The sequence below is a fragment of the Platalea leucorodia genome (assembly GCF_965183815.1).
Source record: "Platalea leucorodia genome assembly, chromosome: Z".
Taxonomy (NCBI): domain Eukaryota; kingdom Metazoa; phylum Chordata; class Aves; order Pelecaniformes; family Threskiornithidae; genus Platalea; species Platalea leucorodia.
In genome coordinates this window covers 56,246,673-56,266,841 of record NC_138858.1, presented here as the reverse complement: position 1 = coordinate 56,266,841, position 20,169 = coordinate 56,246,673, and the positions used below count along the sequence as shown (strand labels likewise).

Below are 20,169 nucleotides of genomic sequence, written 5' to 3'. Positions count from 1 at the left end.
GGGAATTGTAAGAATGTCAGGCACAGTTTGCCACCAAAAATGTTTTTCTAGCCATTTCTGCCTTCTAAGCTTTTTGTGATTTATTGCATCCCCATGGAAGGCTTCTAGGAAGAACATCTTGGAAAGGAGCTATAATATTTATGTAACTGGAAATGTTGACAAAATGAGCCAGGAAGAATGTGTATAAAGATGTTTCAGTGCACTGGAGAACCGGGGACTCCAAGATTTCGATGCGAACACAAAGGCAAAACCTTTATTTTTGCACTTTTTTTTTCCTCCAGTAGATAAATCATAACATCTTTCTACTCTTGCAAGGATCACCTTAATTTGATGATGCAGATATTGGAAGAGCTAATTATATATCTACCCCATGCAAGTTGTCAAATATGAACATGTGCCTATGCAGATGAGTATGTATAGTCCATGAGTTTCTCTGGTTAATACTCTGTGCTTATTCTCCTAACACGTGTTAGAAGCAGAAAGACTTCAATGACACAAAGGTGTGGTACAATCACATCAGCAGACTTACTAGCTTTCTGGGCAGGTTTTTCCATTATGTAAAAGCTGTGTTTGTATTAGTGTAGCAGTCAGACCCACCAGTGTGAGGATTACGGTTGGTTTTTACATAATGGATTATCCAAGATTAAGTGTTTTATTCAGGCACATGAGCAAAAATAACCAATTAGTGACTTTGCAGATTCATTATTTAAAGGCAGCTGGTGGGCAATTGACACAAAACTCTCCTGCTGACTGCAGCCCAAAGACTGAAGCAGAGTAGTCTCAGGGATCTCCAACATCTCTGCCCCAACAGGTAGGTCTCTCTTCAGCAGAGGCGGGCCAGATTAGCATCTCTTGCAGCAGGGAAGTGCAGCTTGCATGGCAGCAGCTGGGAACAGAGTAGCTGCTCAGGTGTTTGGAAGTCCTGGGTTGGTAGCTCAGCTTGGATGCTACAAGCAAGTTTCAGGTAACTGTGCTTTATCTTGGCTTCAGAACAGGTATTTAGGGTCAAATACTCTGTAAGAAGGTATATGCAGTTGCTTTAGTCCTAAACTGTGAGAAACAAGTACGCTGGTATACAGATGAGCTGGGATACCGGAGGAGACAAATAAAGTCATGGCCAGCCTGTGGCTGTGCTGCAATGGCAGATCAAGCCTCTAGAAATTGAATATTATTTGTCAAGATGGTAGAGGGAATGGTCTGAGGGCAGACAATACCAAGATGTATTTTGCCATTAGAGCAGGCAGCTAGGAAGAGCCTGTTTTGGTGATGAGAACTGGTCATAAAGAGTACAGCTTTGCTGGCTTGAAAGCAAAGAGGGTACTCACCATGAAATAATTAGAAACAACATCCTTACAACCTGCAGTGCTTTACCAGAGCTCATCAGAACATTATTCTTCTTGTGAAAAGAAAAATTCAAAAAATTTCAAATTTTTGTCAATTCTTACCAACCCTATCCAGAGTCTGGCTTGATTTATAATGTAAAAATATAATGAACTGCAATACTACTACTGGCAAGCAAAATACTCTTGCAAAGTAATTGCCATTGATGCTCAGTTTTGGCTGGATTTAGGCACTACAGTGACCCAGTGGTTTCTCAGTGAAGGAGTTGGTAGTCTACTCAGCATGTAAAGATATTGGTTTTAAAACAAGGGGAATGTATCTGTAGGCACAGCACTAGCTACCCACATCTACTGCATGAAATAAAACGCCACATTTGCTTTTGTCTTGCAGAATGAAATACGCACAGTATGTTTTCCTGGCCTCGATCTTCTCCACTGTTGAATATAGCCTAGCTCAGACCTGTGCAGTGGAGTCTTTCTCTGTGAAAGACAATTTTGATCCAAAAAGGGTAATTATGGTTACTTGAACAGTCTGTGTGAAGAAGCTTCATATATAAACTGTTTTGCCAGGTTATGGGTTGTGTTAATCTAAAGGGGTTCCTCACCAAGAACTTCTTTCGTATGCTGTCTCTTAGACACTGTTCCTGCAGTTTGCTTTTCTCACTACTGTTTAACTTTCTGAGCATTATGGTTAAACCAGCCTTGAAAGTCAGGGATGTTAATCTGTTAGATGTCATCTTCTGTCAGCTCAAAGCTCAGCAGCGATCTCAGCTTTGAGTAGTCCTGTCAATGAAACAATTTAGATCCCCATCAGAAAGAAAGACCAAACACAGGCCCTGGGGGACTTGCATCCACCACCAGCTATTCTTGGGAGTCATAGCAAACTAAAAATTTATCTAGTTGAGTATCCTGAACACAGACTGACTCTTGTTTAAACACAGCATTTAATCTGCCTGCCTCTGAGGAGGGAATCAGGGCTAACTTGGTGTTGGAAAGGTCCAGAGAGGTGTGCCTGTACCTATTTTGACTGTCCCTCAGCAAACATCACTTCCAGTTGCAGCTGGGTTGGGGCCAGCACTTCCTCTGTACAAGATTGGCTTTGCTGGAAACAAACCCATGTCTGGGGGGAGCTTTGGGAACATCCCAGTTTTAAAAAGTCAAAGTTTTTCTCAAGCTCCTGTATTTGGGAATTACAGACTCTATTTCAGACTTAAGCATGTAACTTGCCAAACAGATCTATTAGCTTCACTGAAGAACCAAATTGAACACAACTAAGTTCTGCTTTCCTCAATATTCCTACTAATAATGCTAACTTTTGAGGGCCTTCCTGTCTGTCAGTCACCTGTTTAGATCTTGTTTTCATTTTGCTAGATACCACTTGTACATTTTCAGGGACCCATTTTTTCCTAGAAATTTTCTTCCCCTCCATCTCATTTTATTTCCTCCTGCTGCTAGTCTCCTAAACACATCCTTTCCTCATCATAGTGCACAGATTCATCACTTTGTGCTTCACTGGGTAGACTCTTTTCACCATCAGAGATCAACTGTGACCCCAGCAACCACGAGAGTGTCTCCAGCCATCTTGCTAAGGTCTTTGTGGCTGCAATTTGGTATTGTTCATGGCATCTTCCATGGAAAAGCAGGGGCCTGAATAGGAACAGGGAAGAACTGGCCTGACTCCCGGCAGGCATCTTGGGATGTTAGAAGCTTTCAGTGTGGGGTCACTGTGACAGGCATACAATGAGTACATGCACACAGAAGGGCAGAGCTGCTAGACTCACTCCTCCTGACACAGAGGCAATGATTCATCAGGTGGCATAGCAGGACCTGTGTGCTATATACCCACCCAAACTAAGACTTTCTCCATAGGCCAGGCAACGGGTAGTTAGAAGGCCACTATGTTTACAAAAATGCTTTTGTGCTAATCTTGCCATGGTGATTAATCCAGATATTAATAGTCTTTTATGTTAGTATGCAGGGAAATGGTATGCCCTGGCCAAGAAGGATCCAGAAGGCCTTTTTCTTCAGGACAACATCTCTGCTGAATACACCGTGGAGGAAGATGGCACAATGACAGCATCTTCCAAAGGCCGAGTGAAGCTTTTTGGGTGAGCTCTCTTGACTTTCAGCTCTAGCTGCTGCCATGAGGTACTAGAGGAGGGGGACATGGATGGTAATCTATCCTGAGCACACAACACGACCAGATTTTCTTCATCAAAAAGGGAAACTCAATCAAGTTAATATAGTATAAGCCAGAGGTTAGGCACTTTTGAGTCCTGGGTTACTTCTCAGCCTGGCTCTGGTCTGGGTCCATCATAAAACTGATCCATAAAGTCATTTATAAGGTCAAATCTTGAATGATGGAGCAATAAGGTAAATTAATTGCAACTAAGGAGCTAGCAAACGAAGCCTGTGGGGCTGCAAGGACAGGATAGCTCTCATTTCACTGAGAGGTTCAGGGAAAAGAGCGGAATGTAAGTCAGCAGGTCTTTCGCAGATCTTTCGACACAGTGTTGGATGGACTTCTGAAGAAAACACATGGTTAACTCTTGGGTGCCATTGCAATGCCTGAATAGACAGATAGAAGGAAGCTTAAGAGTTCTGCCTGTTGGTCATAGTTACTATAAGGAATTACAATATGTAAAGGGATTAAATAGGTTTCTGGGTGTAGGAAAGAAAAGCCAGAGCTTCCAGTAGCACTCATTCTGTTGTGCATTAACTACCAAAAACTGTCTAACTGCATGAATAATAGCATAGAGCAGGTGGCTATGAACCTTAAAAGTCTTAACGGCACAGAGCTCCAGGATATTTTGGGATGGGGCAAATGAAAATTTGCAGGCATGCCACACAGTGCAGGTGGGAAGATTCCTGAAAGAACTCTTCAGAAACCAACTGGGGTCTCAAGGCTTCTGGGAATTTATTTCTGCAATGGCAGGGTAAAGGGGAAGCGCAGGATGTGCAAGGAAGAGAATGAAGACCCTTTCACTGTTTCACAAATCCAGGTAATGCTTGACAAACTGTGCTAAGATGCAGGTGGTGTTCAAAGCAAACAGATGCCAACCAGAGAAGGGCAATAGAAGAAATGGATGATGAAGGTTGTTCAGGCACCTACAGGGTTCCCACAGCCTGTGTGAAGGCCTTTATCTAGCTTGGACAGCAGAGTGGCTGTAATTATTTCCGTGCTTGTAACAGACATCCCTGTGCCAATAGAGCTAGGAAGGGTTAGAGAGAGGATAGCCAACTCCTTGCCTCCACCTGGGGACACAGCAAATGAGCCCAAATGCAGGTCAGCTCACTCTGCAAACTGCTATCAGGGAGCCAAGAAACGAAGTCCATAATTTTGCTTGGTGGCTGTCTGCTTGTACAGAAACGAGTGGTAAAAATCCTGCTGAGCTGAAGGAGGGTCAGGGCACTGCTCCAGCTGCAGTGTAGTTGCACAGTGGAGGGGTGGACCAGACAGAGCAATGCACAGTCAGTGATGGGGAGGGGGGTGTCACAGATTTGCATTACTGACAGTGACGTTGCATTAAGAAAGGCCATGGCCATGCCTGAGGTAGTTGTGCTGAACCGTAGCCTGGTTCTTGCCTGAGTCCTGAGCAAGTGACACCCATTTGAAGCTCACATGATACGGGGTTTTACCTTCAGTCTCATGGATCTCGTTGCAGGTTCTGGGTCATCTGTGCCGACATGGCTGCTCAGTACACAGTACCTGACCCAACCACTCCAGCAAAAATGTACATGACCTACCAGGGCCTGGCCAGCTACCTCTCCAGTGGTGGTGAGTGAACTCCTCCAGCCCCCCGGTGCTGGTTGATAGCTTACAGCTGCCCAGATTTGTGTGTTTGAGCAGGAAAATGATATGAGCAGGAAAAACAGTTGAGCTCAGATCGCTCCAAGTGGAGACAAAGCACCCTTTTTTGGGGGGATGCTTTATCCAAGCAGTGCTTTTTATCTGCACAGAAGAGGCAGGATCCAGAGACTCCCTGGAGACCCCACCTATACACCAAATACATATCAACAGGGAGGATGCAGCTTAGAGGCAATGGGACACAGACACAGATGTTCTACATCCAAGTAGGGTGCTGAACCTAGGGAAGCAATACTTCCTGGGCCCCACAGTGGGCATTATAAAGGTGCTGAGTGTCAGTTGTCCTTGTACTCCCCATAGCTAATGGGAGGAGACATGTGGACCCACATCTGCACTCCAGCAGCAAGGCACAGTTCTCCTCAAACAGACACAGCTGGACTCGACAGAATGGAGCTGTTAATTGAAGTCCCCCTTGCAGAAACTGCTCATACTGAACGTCAGTTATGCACCCTGTACACCCCGTACTTTGAGCCTGATTCTCCCATAGCTGTGGGACTCCAGCTGTGGAAGTTGGGCAAGACTTGGCCTGGTAATGCGTAAGAAAGAAGTACCTTCACTTAGTACTGGCAGATAAGCCACACCAAAATGCACATAGTTGAGCAAGGCTGGAAAACAGAAGGCATGTTTTGCTGAAGCTTCTTGTACGGGAAATGTAATCTGTATGGCCAAAATTTAATCTTACGCCCTGCCCCACCATGCTTGAGCAAGAAACATAAAGCAATTTTTTGTCATTGAAAATCTGGAAAGTCCTAGTCCTCCTAACACTTCTAGCCTAAGAAACCAAAGGTGAAAATACACAGAGCATCATGGGGAACAACACGGTCTCAAGATGTGCTGTGCTTATCCCAGTTCTTCACTTCATTGTGTGGAGATAAGCAGGATGTGGGAGGTGACTTTAGATCCTTTGAGAAGCTACGCCTGCCATGTGCTGAAGTGAGGCGTCTCCCTGCGGGATGACTAGGTCCTCCTCTGCTGTTTTGCCCACCGTGACATACACGTGTGTTCTGATGTTTCAGGGGACAACTACTGGGTGATTGACACTGACTATGATAACTATGCCATTACCTACGCCTGCCGCAGTCTAAAGGAGGACGGCTCCTGTGATGATGGCTACTCCCTGATCTTCTCACGCAATCCCCGTGGCCTCCCCCCAGCCATTCAGCGCATTGTGCGCCAGAAGCAGGAAGAAATCTGCATGTCTGGCCAGTTCCAGCCCGTGCTTCAGTCAGGTACTTTGGGCTAATTAGCAGACTCACTGAAATGGCTGCGCTGGCAGCTTGTAGAGTAGGTGATGGCACTTACTGTAAATGCAACAGAACAGTAGCAAACTAAGTTGTACTCTTTTAGCAACTTCTTTTTACTGTTATATCTAATAAGAAAATAGCTACAAAGGGAAGTCCATGCAAGGGAGACAGCCTGTTACAGGGTGGTTCTGCAGCCTTCAGTTTGCCCGTAGAGGAATCCTGTGTGCCAAAACTGGTACACTACCAAAGGAAGATCAGCTTTGTTACTCTAATAGATAGGATAGGGATGGGTGTATCAACCTGGTGTTTCTGCACTTGGAAATTCTTGGTTTGGCCACCTGGGTAACAGCATCTTACCTTAGGGCTGTGCACTGTCCTCCAGGAAAAGAGGAGAAGCTGCCTCCAGGAAGGAGCACCCTCATTCTTCTTAGCTCCACCATGATTTGTGTCCTGGGTGGTCTGAGTAGCAGAGACGAGGGGCTCTGAGCAGCAGCTCTGACTGTGTCTGCTGGCAGAGGGAGTCAGCAGTTGCGCTACATACACGCGAACAGAGCACATCTAAAGCGCATCGTGAGAGAACTTTTTTTCTGGAGGCATGGGAGCTGATCTTCTAGCTCATATGCTGTGCATGAGATAGGCAGATAGATTTTTAGTGCTATACTGGAGGCAGAAATTCCTCTTTGTTGGCAGCTGAGTGCCCACACCCTTCACAGGCACACTGTCTTGCCTGGAGATTGTCCCTTTACCTGAGGACCTGGACTGGGGGTTTGCCACAGTAACACACGTGTTCTGCACTGCTGGACAAGAAATAGCAGCTAAACCCTTCCATCATGGTGTAAGCCAGTCCTCCACTACAGACCAGGTGCTGGCATCATCCAAGGTTATGGGACAGCTATGGGCATCCCTGCCCTGTGCCCCTCCGTATTGCTTATTGTAGCAGAGGGAGGGTAGCTGGTTTGTGGGCTCACGCCTAGGTGCTCACGTAAGCTGAAAACTGATGGCTAGCTGGGACTAGCAAAGGCTGCGCAAGTGCTATGCCAACAGACAGAGAGCAATGCAAACGGCAACTTTTGCACCCCCCCCCCACCCTAATCTTGTACTGTGATTCAGAAGTACCCTAGGATGGTTGTAGCTACAGCTTCACTGAAGACTAAAAGGCTGTTAAGGCATTTTGCAAATTTACTTACAAGGACTAAAGTTTACTTTTCTTTCTTTCCAGGGGCCTGCTAAAAGTACACTTCTGATCCTATCCTTAAGCACAGAAGCCAGACCTCTTGAAGTTGCCACTGAGCTAATAAAAAAAGAAAATCATAGTATGGAGTAGTGAGTTTTTCCTGAAAAACACATGAAAATGTTGGGGATTTTGTGAACTGTGTGCAATACAGTATTGATATTTGAATTTTCAAGGGAATACCTAACATGGCATTTGTCAATAAATGTTTTTAAAAAAACCACTTCTGGAACTGCTTTTTGTTACCTGCTGTCCTGTTGGGGAGCAGGAAGAGTGGGGCTGCTCACCGAGGGGAGGTGAGACAGCAGCCAAGGATGGCCCCTGCACAGGCGGGGCAGTGTCCCTCCTTAGCACCAAGCAGGGGGAGCAGGGCAGGGGTGGCGACAGGGCCAGGTCCCCTGACAGTGCTGATCATCAGAGAAATGCATGGTGACAGGGCAGGTCTGGGTTTCACCTGGGAAGTCCAGCCAGCGAGTGAGGGCAGCAAGGCACGGGGCAGGGCCCAGGCATGCCTGCGAGGTAGCTCCAGCCAGAAACAGGACTGGAGAGTGGGTCAGCGGCAGAGCTACCTGCAGCAAGGCTCCCCAGGGCGCAGGGGCCTGGGCTGAGCTGAAGAGGGTTTGTAGACCGTGGGCAAGGGGTATGGGGGTGGAGGCCGCAGGTGAGGCTGCACAAAGCAAAGAAGGCTTGTGGGTGCCTGCAGGGCCCGGGCATACACAACATACCTCTCCCAGTAACATTTCTATTTAAATTCTGAAGCTAAGAAATCCTCTTGAACAACAACTTTGAGATGGGGATGATAGTGTGATCCTTGCTGGCTGGTTATTTCTGGTACATCTCAATACTCAAAAGTCTGCACAGAGTATTTCTAACTAGCCCCTGAATCACAAATGCAATAAAGCAGATGTTCCTTTCAATAACACTGGGACATTGCTTTAAATGAGCAGTTACTTGCATTTCTAATGGCATAAGCAGTAATTTACTCCCCACTGCCTTCATAATCCAGCCTCCAGTATCAGAGAGGTATAGAACTGAAAGACAGAGAACTGACAAGTTTTATGGCCAAGAATTTCATAGATATAGAGAGAACCAAAAGAATATCTTGACAACTCCATGTAGAAAAAGGGCAACCTGAGTCAGCATTTTTGACATATATTTCCCACTGCTCTTAGTAAAATCACATTCACTTTGAATGTTTCCTGTGAATAAAAGTACCAGTCCAGAACACCCCCAGCACCCTGCTGAACCCAGCAGTCTGCCCGCAACACAAATTTTTACAAGTCATGATTACCAAGCATAGAGGGAAGACCAAACTGAACAGCCCCCACTCCTGAGGCTTTCAGAAGGTGTGTGGCACAAGGCTGATACTGAGTGAAGACCTTCAGAGCACTACGCTATAAAACAGATTCTGCAAGATGCTAGCACAATCTTATCTACAGTATCCAATGATTATCTACTGCATCTGTTGGAAGGAGCATAAAAAACACTGACTAAAGACTCTTCTCCAAGGCCACAGACATTATCCCAGGGATGCAGGGAAGTCTCTCAGACTTGTATTTTCCAGGATTTCCAGGTGTGACTCCTAAGGTTCTCAGCCAGTGCTGAATAAAGGTGTTCCTTGCTCTTCTGGTCTAGGGAAAGCTACCCTGATGGGTAATAAGATGGAGAACTGCCATCTAAAGCTAATGACAGAAACAGAAGTGCAGAAGTGCAAATAAAAAACCACATAGATAGAAACTATTGAGTTTTGAAAAAAAATATCAGCCTTTCACGCTGCACTAAGTGCAAGGTCAGTGCATTGATTGAATGTTCATCACTTGCCCCCCTCTCCCATGAGGAAGTATTGGGGTGGAGATCTGTGAACTTAGGACTTGTATCACAAGTGATTAGACAACACTAACCTTTAGCTGAAGGAGCCTGGCCTTTGGCCAGGACATTCAGACCAATACTACCAGTCCTAGAGAAGTGGAATTTTTAATGTCTACAGTTATAATAACTGTATGACCAGAGCAGATGGGAGTTCTAGCAAGAAGTGCATCCTTATTGTGCTTGGTATAGTCTGGCCAGTGAGTTAGGCAGTGAAATCCCTCCTCAGCCACACAATGTTGTGCCTCCAGGTTCCTACGAGGATAGTGGTGATTCTGGGAGAATACACCACTGAGTTACCTATGCGCCAGGAATCTGCTTTGATCTTGGAGGAACTGAGTGAACGCATTCCCATTTGGTGAGTGAATAAACAGATGGGAGTTAGCTTATATCCATTTGTCTCCACTGACTGCAGGAAATGTGAACAATGAGGTAGGGTAGGGCAGGCAGCTACGAGTGTATTCTGAGCTGATTTACACTTCTGTTGTTACTCCATTGAGTTCAACATAAAACATCTAGGGTGTGTCTAGAGGCAGACACACTTCTGTCTGCTGTTTGAGCTGGCTGATGAGAACCAGTCTATTATTCCTTGTTTTAAGTGCATGTATAGGTCCCAAGTCATAATTTCTGTCCTGCACAAACTTTCCACTAACTAGAGAAAAGAAAAAGCTGTTTACAAATGAAAAGGACTGTTGTTTTGTCCTCTGAAGGTTCTTCAGTGCTGGCAGAAAGCCTACAACTGTGCAACAGCAGGAGGAACCCTGCAAGGATATTGTCCTTCACACACCAGTGAACCTCCTCCCAGCAAGGACACTGCAAGTCCTGAGATCTGACGTTATGATGGGGGTATGGTAACTGAGGCAATCTATGCATTTAAGTTCCTACTTCAGCCTTGAAATTTCTTATGGTCACACTCCCTTCACACTTCATTTTTATGTAATATTGGAACTTGCACCAATCAAGCTATCTTTTATACCTTGAGAATAAGCTTTACTTCCCAAGATTAAGTTGTTGACACAAGAGTTGTCAGCAGTTTCCAGAAGGCAATGATCAGATCTTGTTTTTACACAGTCCATGTGAAAGATTAAAAAACTGGTTTTATTGGGTAGCGCAAAAGATGGTAGCAAATACAGTATATACACAACCAGACAATATCAAACACTACTTTGAAAGGTTTTCCCTAGCATTCATTTTAACAAACAGTTGCAAAACTGTTACATAGTCTCAGAAGCTTTTGCTTGAAGAGTAGGCAAACAATCTAATCTTGCAGTTGCGGTCAGATTTTTCTATTTGGATTTATGGCCAGCAAGAGACCTACCCGAGTGCTCTGCAGTCTTGCTTTGGTTCTGATGCTACAGAACTAATAAGCATCTGCTACTCCCACTTAGCACTATGCACATCTGGCGCTTCTGAAAACTGAAACTGTGAGGGGGGGCTGATCACTGCCCAGTAATGGAGGAGATGGTAGTGTTAAACATGCAATTTTGGAAGCCTTATCAGGCAAATTCAGTGACAGATGGTTAAAGAAAACTCAAGTTTCAAGTATTAAATAGCATTTTTCTGTAGACATTAAATTACAAAAAAGACAAGGGCAGCCCAAAACTTCTGTACTTTGTTGGAAATAAATTCAAGCCTGGAAATATCAAATTCTCTTCTCTGTTGCAGTTGTTTAGACTTGCTCATTGCTTAAAGGAATAAGTTTATACCAAAGCAGCAAAGAAGAAGAAAAAAAATCTTGCTGAATATTCATAACTTGTTTCTGAACAGACAGTGCACCACTTTTGGTCAGCTCTGCTTTCCATGCATATTTGCCACTGCCAGGAAAATACCTGAAAAAGCACTGTGCCTTCCACACTTTGGATGATGTTTGATGTAAAAGCCCTAAAAGAGGGACCTAGTTACAGATTTTCAAAGTGCCTGGACTTGACCCTGAGAAACTGGATTTTATTTGCATCTACAACATGTTAAGCTCTGCCCTTGCAAACAAAATTTCTGCTTTTTTGTGGCTTCAATAAGCAATACAATAATGTAAGAAATTTTACCTTGAAACTTTAGAGAAAACAGCACTCTTACTTTGCTTTTTAACAAGACAAAAAAAAGTAAGCATGAGAATTACAAATCACTTCAAAGAGGCAGCTGCAAGCCTCATGTCTGTCACTGCTGCGAAGGAGAAATCCTGGGCCAGCAGAACTCCCAGCCTAAAATCTTCTAAAAGATGATAACTTGCTCTAAAAGAAACCACTTGCCATAGGGACAGACTTCAATACAGTGAAAGAGTAAGTGAATCACCATTCTCTGTTCTGCACCTTTGCAAAAGTCAAATATTCCTCCAGGACTCATCAATCAGTTCTGCATCATTTGCCTCATATATGCCATTACTGACCTCACTTGTGTGAGGTATAATTTAAGTTTGTCTGCTAAATAAAGCAGGGCAGTGATTTTTGATCTTCTATTTTTCATGATTTGCACACCTATACATTTTCTACTACATCCCTGCATAGCAAAATCAATACTCTTCACAACAGCTATGCTTCATTTTTTTTCAAACACCTGTAACTAGTGCATGGTCCTTGGTTTGATAAAGACTGCTATATTCTGATTGCCAGTGTGTGAAAATTTTAAAGCAGAAGGCTTCTCAAATAGTACATCCTAACAGGGTAAACTGTCTTCTCAAGCTCCTGTACCTTGCCCTCCTTCAGATGCACTGAAATCTCTCAAGGACCTATATTTGAATATTTCTAAAAGCAATTTTTTCTGTGTTTCCACTTCATACTGGCAAAACAATATGTCTTAACTGCTAGATTTTATTTAACTGCATATTCTGATTCTTCACTTAGGGGCAGTTATAACAACTTTGAAATATATTTTTACTATCTCCATCCAAGTAGAACTTCTCACTAACTTTTCTGAAACTGGGAAAGTTATCAATTAAGTAGGTTCCAATGGCCCTTTTCTGCTCTGCACAAGCCTTTATGGGTGAGGAATTGGCAGATTAGGATGTGACAAACGCTCCTCATTCAAACTTCAGTGAGGCAAGAAATATTTCATCTGAATTCTGTGACAAAATGAATCTTTTAAGGCTAACTTTCAGCATAAGCACATGAACAAGTAACCAGAAGGTAAGGAGATACAAGGCCTCATCTCATGTATACTGACTTTTTGTATGTTTCTTTTCTGTGCTGTAAAAGTGAGGCCACTTGAGGTAGTTCAGCTCTCTCCTACTGTGCAAACTTGTTTTTTTTGTCTGAGACTTGAATATTTCATCAAATATGCAGTCTTTGTTGTTATGTTGGTGAGGTGGCTGATGTCAGCAAAGAGAGCAGTAGGGGATTTGTTTGTGTGACAAAGTTGCTCCTCTTATGGAAAACACTTCAGCTGTTTTCACTGGCATTATCCTTCCCTCTACAATCATTTTAAAGGCACAGTTCAAACTGTGCCCGTTGTGGAAACGGGAGAGTAAAAAAACACCCCGGCAATTTCAGGGAACTTTGCTGTTACATAAAGTGTTTGGCAGCTGCAAGGACAGCCAGAGGTGTTCTGTAGCCCATGATCTGGGGCTATCACAGGCTTGCGCACATCCTTTGCAAAGCACAGAAGCTCAGAGTGTTCCTGGTGAATTTCCTAACTGGTTGTCAGTAGCAGCCCTGTTACATTCAAGAGTGTGCTCACCTGTAATATGAAAACACAAAAGGCTCTAAGTAACCTTTCAGCTTTCTCCTGGCCACCCAAAGCCAAGCCTCAGGTCACTTACAGTCTGAGAGGCAGGCTAGGGAGAGAAGTTAGCTATAAGGGCTGTAGAAGGCCAGGCTAGGTGACAGCAATGGAGAGAAAGAGGGCCGTTCAGGGTTAGAGCCTCCACCACAAAGAGGCAGCGGCTGATAGCCACAGTGCAAACAGGTGACTTGGGCAAGAGCAGAAAGCAGAAAAGGCAGGGAAGTCTGGAGGCTAGAGCTTCTCCTGTGCCTTCTTCCCCTTTGAGGATGAGCTGCTTCCCCTTCCTCTGCCTGTGTGAGGGGAATAGCTCTGGCATCCAAACAACAGCTACAAAGGCAGAGAGCTGGGTGGAAACCCCTCTGTGAGCAGGTGAAGAACCTCGTACATCTAGCTCTGAAATAACCCACTGGAGCATTTGTGACTAAAAGGTGGGGAAGCAGGGATCCTTCACTTCATGCTCTTGACGCACCTGGTTGCTCTGCGCTTTTCCATCAAACCATTATGTCAAGACAGCCTGGCAGCTGGGGCAGGCAGTTCACTCTCAGACAGGTCCTCCTTGTGCCTTTGCTGCCATCCTTGCTCCTACAGTGAAGCGATGGTCCTGTTCCTGCTGCAGTTTGTGACCTCTATAAATCTTTGGCTGTCCTGGCCATTAGCTCAGTGTAAAATAGGGAACAATAAATATTTGTTCCCATAATTCCTAGTTATCAAGCTGAATCCCAGTCCTACGGCAGCCTCTTACAATTGTACCAGCTGCGTTGTCAGTTGTGGCTGTTTGATAACGCTGTCTTTGGAGCTCTGAAGAGTTAATAGGGGCAGTTGCTTCTAACTTGCATTCCTAACTTGCTTCATCAGGTCCTCTCAATACTCCCTCCTCAGCTTGGGAGGAGTTTATTTTTCTGGGGAGTTGTCATTTTCAGGGAGCATACACCACTCAGTCAACAAGTGAGGCACCACTCTTCAGAGTCACTTGAAAGCTTCAACATACTCCACAGGAAGAGAGGACAGGCCTGCCTTCCCCCAGTAGTCAATGGCACGCACTCTGTAAAAGCCGGAGACTGAGCTTCCTGCAAATGAAAAGGTTAGAAATGATCACTGTGAAAGGCTGGCACCTGTGATGCTTGGAGGATGTGGAGCAGGCACTACTCCTATGAAATGTAGGTTTGTGGAATGCGCTGGGGAAGCAGTGAAATCAGTTCTGCACCCTATGTAAGTGTGTCTGTGCCTGTCTAACTAAAAATGATTATAAATTCCTCATGGCCAAGCAGTGGCTCTTTTTCTTTGTTGTACCAAGGACCTCCTCTCTCCTCATTAGGATTTGCAAGTACAGCTACAGGACTGCTGTCCCAGCGGTCCCTTTGGAAGAAGGCTATGACATTTTCTGCAACCCACAACTAGTAATTTCCTTTTTTCTGACTTACTTTTCTGCCTGAATTGTGTCTTTGGAACAGGTTATGTGGGGACAGGATCAACAAAGAAGCAGAACAAGAAGCATGCAGGCTGTCTGAAAACCCTCTGCTCAACTCAGGAAGCAGCACCACTTGCTCCAAAGGTATGTGAGTTGATGTTCTGTGGCTCTGCTGGTTTTCATCCTTGATCCAGTTCAAAGAACACAGCCTTCACTAGCAGAGTCTTTAACCTCACAAGCAATAGAAACGTTTTTTCTCATCTACTTGATTATTATGTGTGCTTTAGTATTTTTTTTTCTAAAAGAATGCTAGAAATAATGAGTGAGAATAAAGTACCTAGCAATAAAGGCTGCTGAGATGTGAGATTTTTTCAAGCAGTCTTTTCTTTTATGTTTTTGAAACAAACAAACAAATCTGGTAGGTTCCCCATATGTGCAACACTAGATGATAATGAATCCTACTTTCAGAGATTTGCCTTAGCCATGATTTACAGTCTTTGCCTACCTGTGTAGCCTTCACATTGCAATAATAGCTCTGAAATTTATTATGCACCCACTGCTGATGCTAAGAGTTTCTCAGGCTAAGATGAGCTTGTGTTTCTGGCAAAAACCTATCTGAATTGCTCTTTATTAGTATCATTTTGAGGCAAGGTCTGTCTGTCTTTCACACAGCTCTGATCAGTGCTTATTAGTAATACTTGTTGGACAGTCACATTGCAAATTAGACCACATTTGGTTAAAAAAGCCCAAAAAACAACAAAAAAAAAGACCCAAAGAAAACATCACTGCCTTCTTTCAGTGTTTTTCATCTGGGTATGTTTCTACTGCACCTAGCTGTACTTGAGGAGAAATGACCACAGGCTCTGGGAGAAGCTTTGCCTCTTGACAAAGATGAAACTCACTGCCCTGTAATGTGAAACATCTAAAACTTAGGCAGCTAGTCAGGGCTAAAGAGAAAGCTCTGGGAAACAGCAAAGATAGGGGTCTCTCCTTGGCTAGGTGTTCAGATAGCCATGACAAACTGTCTTACAGGAGGACCTCTTCCATTCTTAGAAGGGAGCACCTCAATAGCTTAAGATTGCCAAGCCATAAAAGGGTATGGGAATAGGGACAGGTGACCACGACAAGAGCAGAATTGCGACCTTCCTCTGGAGCAGCTCAGAACAATAAATGCAAGACAACCAGCCCCTCTATGAAAGGTGGATGTGACCTCCCACTTATTTGTGTGTTGATGCCATTTCCTTAGGCAGTCTAACACCTCAAGACTCAGTGGTACAAAACCAGTGTTACCAAGGCAGTTTGCTTCTACTGCCCTGCCCCAAGAGCACGGCACACATTTAGGCAAAGGCATGGCCAATACCTGTGGAACTGAGCCCAAACCTCAGATCTGGCTTGCTGTGAGTCTACTACCAAGAGCACAACACCAAGCTCTGGTCATGTGGAGCAACTTTTTTTGTTCTCATTTTTGCATGCTTTTACACCAGCTACAGATAGAGACAAAAGTGCTGCTTTCCCTCTCAGAGCTTGCCAGGCCTGCAGCTAGGTGACTTTGGTTTCTGTGACAGGGAATTTACTCATGGCAACACTCCTAATAATGCCCTCATGACTATTTGCCAATTAGTGCTTGACCTTGAGAATATGGCTTTCACTGAGAAAGTGGTCCTAAAGCAAGGGACGTGCTTTTATTTGTGACGGGAGTGTGTATCAATAGCAAGCTACGTACCTTCAATAGTTACTAAATGATGTTTCACACACTCATGAGTGGCACTATTAACATGACAGATTACATAGTATGCGTATTATTGCCTTACCTGGACTGTAGACCCAGAGAGTGAATATTGTATTTTTGGCATTAATCCGTTGGTATGCTTTTCCATCTGGTGAGAACTCCACTTCAAATGTCTTTATACATCTAGAAAAGAAAACCAGACAGCTCAGTAAATACAACTGATAATGCAGTGAGCAATCAAATCCTCATCTCAAGGCCATTTCAATAAAGGAGTCCAAAAAAAGGAAATATTCAGTTGACTCATTCCTAACAAACGTGGGATGGCATGAATTGTCAGTATTCGGAAGAACCATGGCTCCAGCAGCCCACAGAAGGACACCCAGACTGACTTGACTTGCTATATTGGGTACCTGCAGCATCACAAACTGTTAAGCATCTTTACTCCGAAACCAGGGTTATCAAGACTGAAGAGTCTAGGGAAACTGGCTTAAAAGGAGCTAAGTCAGTGCTTCCTGAGGGAGTCTGGATGTACACTGGATTGTCTCTGACAGTCCACCTGCAGAGTTTCCAGTCTAGTACAGCTTGCTGGAGCAAGGAACTGGAGGTTTTCCCTTCCAGCTCACATCCCCTACCAGGGATGTGCAAGATCCCACCTAGGCACCTGCTGCTAATATAACTTTTATCACGGATTTTCCTGTCTGTTGTGCTGAAGGCAAGTCCCTCAAAAATGCCATTGGATGCTGGTGAGCAACAGGCAGATTCCCTTGCTAAGACCACAAATTAGTCAGGGTTGCTCTCCATAGTTACTGCATGTAGGTCCTACAGTTCATTTTGTCAGACAAATACACTGTAATGTCTCTCAAGGAGCAAGCAGTCATTAATTTGTGAACTCATTTCACTTTGTAGAACTGGTGGCAACTTAGGGAGTAATGTGCTGGTAATGAGGTTATATCCATTTTATTTTAAAAGCTACTTACTTTGAATTTACACAGCCATCATCCCACAACACAATGACCTGCCCCTTTGTGAGAGGGATCAAACGAACACCGGTCACCTGTCCAAAGACACATGCCCATGTAAGAAAACTGTACAAACCAATCAGCCAGGTCAGATTTCTGTGTTCATCCTTCGTTACTAATTATTTGCATTGATTCTTTCCACTGAGACCAGGGGAAAAACCAAAATTCCTGGCTCTGTGGCTTTGTAGTCTATGTCTCCAACTTGTCATCCTTGCCAAGGACTTTCAGAGGCTCTGGGCACTGCTATGAACATGGGTGAGACTGAATGAGCAGATACAGATGTCTAATCTATGACAGCCATGATTCCATTCTATTTTTAGCTATCAATTATTAACTGGAGAGCTGTTGTCAAGCCTGGTAGCACACAATGTGATTTTAAAAAAGATACTGCACTTCCCAGTACCGCATTATTATTTTCCTACCATGGAAAAACTTGCATTTATCTCAGTGACTGCTCCTATCACTTTCTGTGGAATGCTTTATCTTGAATTATGTCTTGGAGAGCCTTCTCATCAAAGGAGAGAAGAATTGTTTATTTACTAAGCAGCCACAAATAAAGGCCTATATGCTAGCCCAGCTCTTCTTAGTCAGACTTAAAGCAGGAAGCAGTTTCTAATTTGGTGAGCCTGACAGCAGAATACAACACATACTTGATCAGGAACAGATCGGGGTCTTGCACAGATGTGGATAAGAAAGACTGAGGGAACGGGAAAGTCTTGCTTCAGTGTCAGGATGCCACCTTCAGGAAATGGGAATGGGCCTGTTGCCACCGGGTCCTGGGGAGCCAAAGAGAAGTGTTGTGAATAATATTGCATTACAGCACTTAAAGGCCAGCTGTTACATCAGTGTAAAGTGACAGTGTATTTACTTTGGGACTGTAAATTTCCAGTAGAGTTGGTACTGATAAGTGCCATCAAAGTTCTTCAAGCTGGGAGACTTTTCTATCTATCTCGCCTGTTTTCGAGCTCTTCAGGAAACAGAGGGTTTGTCCATCTCACAAACTGGGTTGATCGTAAACGACCTTTGTGCAATCTGTCACTTTTAGTAACTTCCCATGTATGCCCTTCAGGCTAGTGGTCTTTACAAACCACATCCCTGTCTCTTAGCTATGGATTCCCAGTGTGCAGTGAAAGCTATTGCTAGCTACAACAGCTGCTCAGCGGGTCTCTGAGGATGAGGCTTCACCAGGTGGCCAAAAGTATCTAAAACCTTGCTGCTGCCCTGTTGAAGGAAGATCTGATGGCTCCTATACTATCCCACAGGCCTTAGCAATAGTGAGTTATGGTGACTGGGAAGAGAAAACATAGTACTGTACACCAAAGTCAGAAACCAATTACTGTCTATGGGCCCTGAAGGGGATAAAGGTGGCCTCCTTTATTTTAGCCCATGGGTCTGAATGCATAGGGAAACTATGGAAGAGGGAGTTAAAGTGACAGGCTGCTCACATATTCTGACATACATTAAGTAATCTGGGCATGGCTTTTCTCAGGAGGGAGAAGAGGAGTCCTCAGAGAGGACTTACTCCACAGTCCCCTCTGGGGTGCATTCAGAACTGGTGAGCATGAGGGGAAACTGCAGGCCTCCCTGTGAGCCCTTAAGAGATGCCAAGTGTCTTCTGAACTTGCACTGGGCAGTGTCCACCTCAGGGAGCTGTTTGTTTTCTGTTATTGAAGGGGGTTCATTTCAACTCTCTAATGCAGCAATGTGGCCCTTCTGTAACATACACAGGGCCATGTGACTTATTTGGAGAGACAGAACAGAAAGGGTCTCAAAGCTCATTGAAGTTTCAGAGAGAAGGTGGAACTTGCTCTGGAGCAACTCTGCCTGCTTAGTTAAGGGTAGGCCAGTAGCAAAGAAGTTGGTCATCTATATTTAGTCTCTTGTATAACATAAATGCAAAGGTATCAGTTGTGTATCATCAGCTACATTTCTCTGCGTGACTGCAAATGCATTTTCATAGGTATATAAGACACGTATGACTGTCGGCTAAGGAAATTTTGACTACCTGAGCTGATTTCTTGTCTCTTTAGGTGTAGTTAACCAACTCACAAGCACTTTACCCATGTAACACTTCAAGCAAACACATGGTCATACCTCATCATCCCTTATTTGCTGGAACTGTTCTGGCGAAGGAAAGTCAGGGCTTCCTAGCTTTTTCCACTTCAGGTAGGGATTGGTTTGGTTGTTATCCAGGTAATAGGTCACATACACCATCTCTTTAGGAACACAAATGAAATAGAGTAAACTCTTTACTTGGATTTAAAGATTGACAAGAATTAATTTAGCAGAAGGTGTTTAGGTCTACCTACTCGAAAGTGATTTCAGCACTTCAGAGCCTGGCTTCCACTGGAAAGTCACGAGGCTAGCACTCTTACAAGGCTCTACAATTTGCCAAGTTTAAATTTCAAGCTATTACTTCCACAACCAGAATTGAAACCCTCTTATTTTTTGCACAGGTGCTGCACACATTTGTTGGATAACTGCATCAACCATGTAATGATGTGGTCATGTTGGCTGTCTTGGAGTCATTCCAGTAAGGGAATTGTTGCCTGGCAATATCCAGCCAAGTACTCTGAGATTAATAACTGTCCAAAAAGGTGACACTTGCAGCTGCCATTAAAGGCAGGGTCGAAGTGCAGGCATTAGGAAAGAATCCTTCCTAGAAGAGCACCATCATATCTCAGAAAATCTGGGAGTGCCCAAAAAATGAGAAAGTTAGCAAATGAAACTCATTCTTGCAATGAAAGGCA

The 20,169-nt window shown here is 44.2% G+C and overlaps 2 protein-coding genes across 5 annotated transcripts in view; one reads left to right on the top strand and one right to left on the bottom strand.

Annotated features, from left to right (window-relative positions):
• Positions 1-1,732: 1,732 nt before the first annotated feature.
• On the top strand, positions 1,733-7,682 carry LOC309602551 (purpurin; the record flags this gene model as incomplete). The annotated part of the gene is made up of 5 exons (XM_082336213.1): positions 1,733-1,849; positions 3,312-3,448; positions 5,006-5,118; positions 6,225-6,437; positions 7,672-7,682. The coding sequence occupies 5 exons, from the start codon at positions 1,733-1,735 to the stop codon at positions 7,680-7,682; spliced, it is 591 nt and encodes a 196-aa protein (XP_082192339.1).
• Positions 7,683-10,734: 3,052 nt separating this feature from the next.
• The window catches only part of IDUA (alpha-L-iduronidase), a 48,179-nt gene continuing 38,744 nt past the window's right edge, over positions 10,735-20,169 (bottom strand). For 3 of the 4 annotated variants that reach the window (XM_082336551.1, XM_082336552.1, XM_082336554.1), the window contains 5 exons: positions 19,514-19,635; positions 18,070-18,195; positions 17,378-17,454; positions 16,483-16,583; positions 10,735-14,330 (listed from right to left, as the gene is read on the bottom strand). In XM_082336551.1, coding sequence (XP_082192677.1) covers positions 14,230-14,330; positions 16,483-16,583; positions 17,378-17,454; positions 18,070-18,195; positions 19,514-19,635 — 527 coding nt within the window. In that variant the 3' untranslated portion in view covers positions 10,735-14,229. Of the gene's footprint in view, positions 14,331-16,482; positions 16,584-17,377; positions 17,455-18,069; positions 18,196-19,513; positions 19,636-20,169 lie in introns of those variants that run through there. The other variant, XM_082336553.1, reaches the window with a different exon arrangement.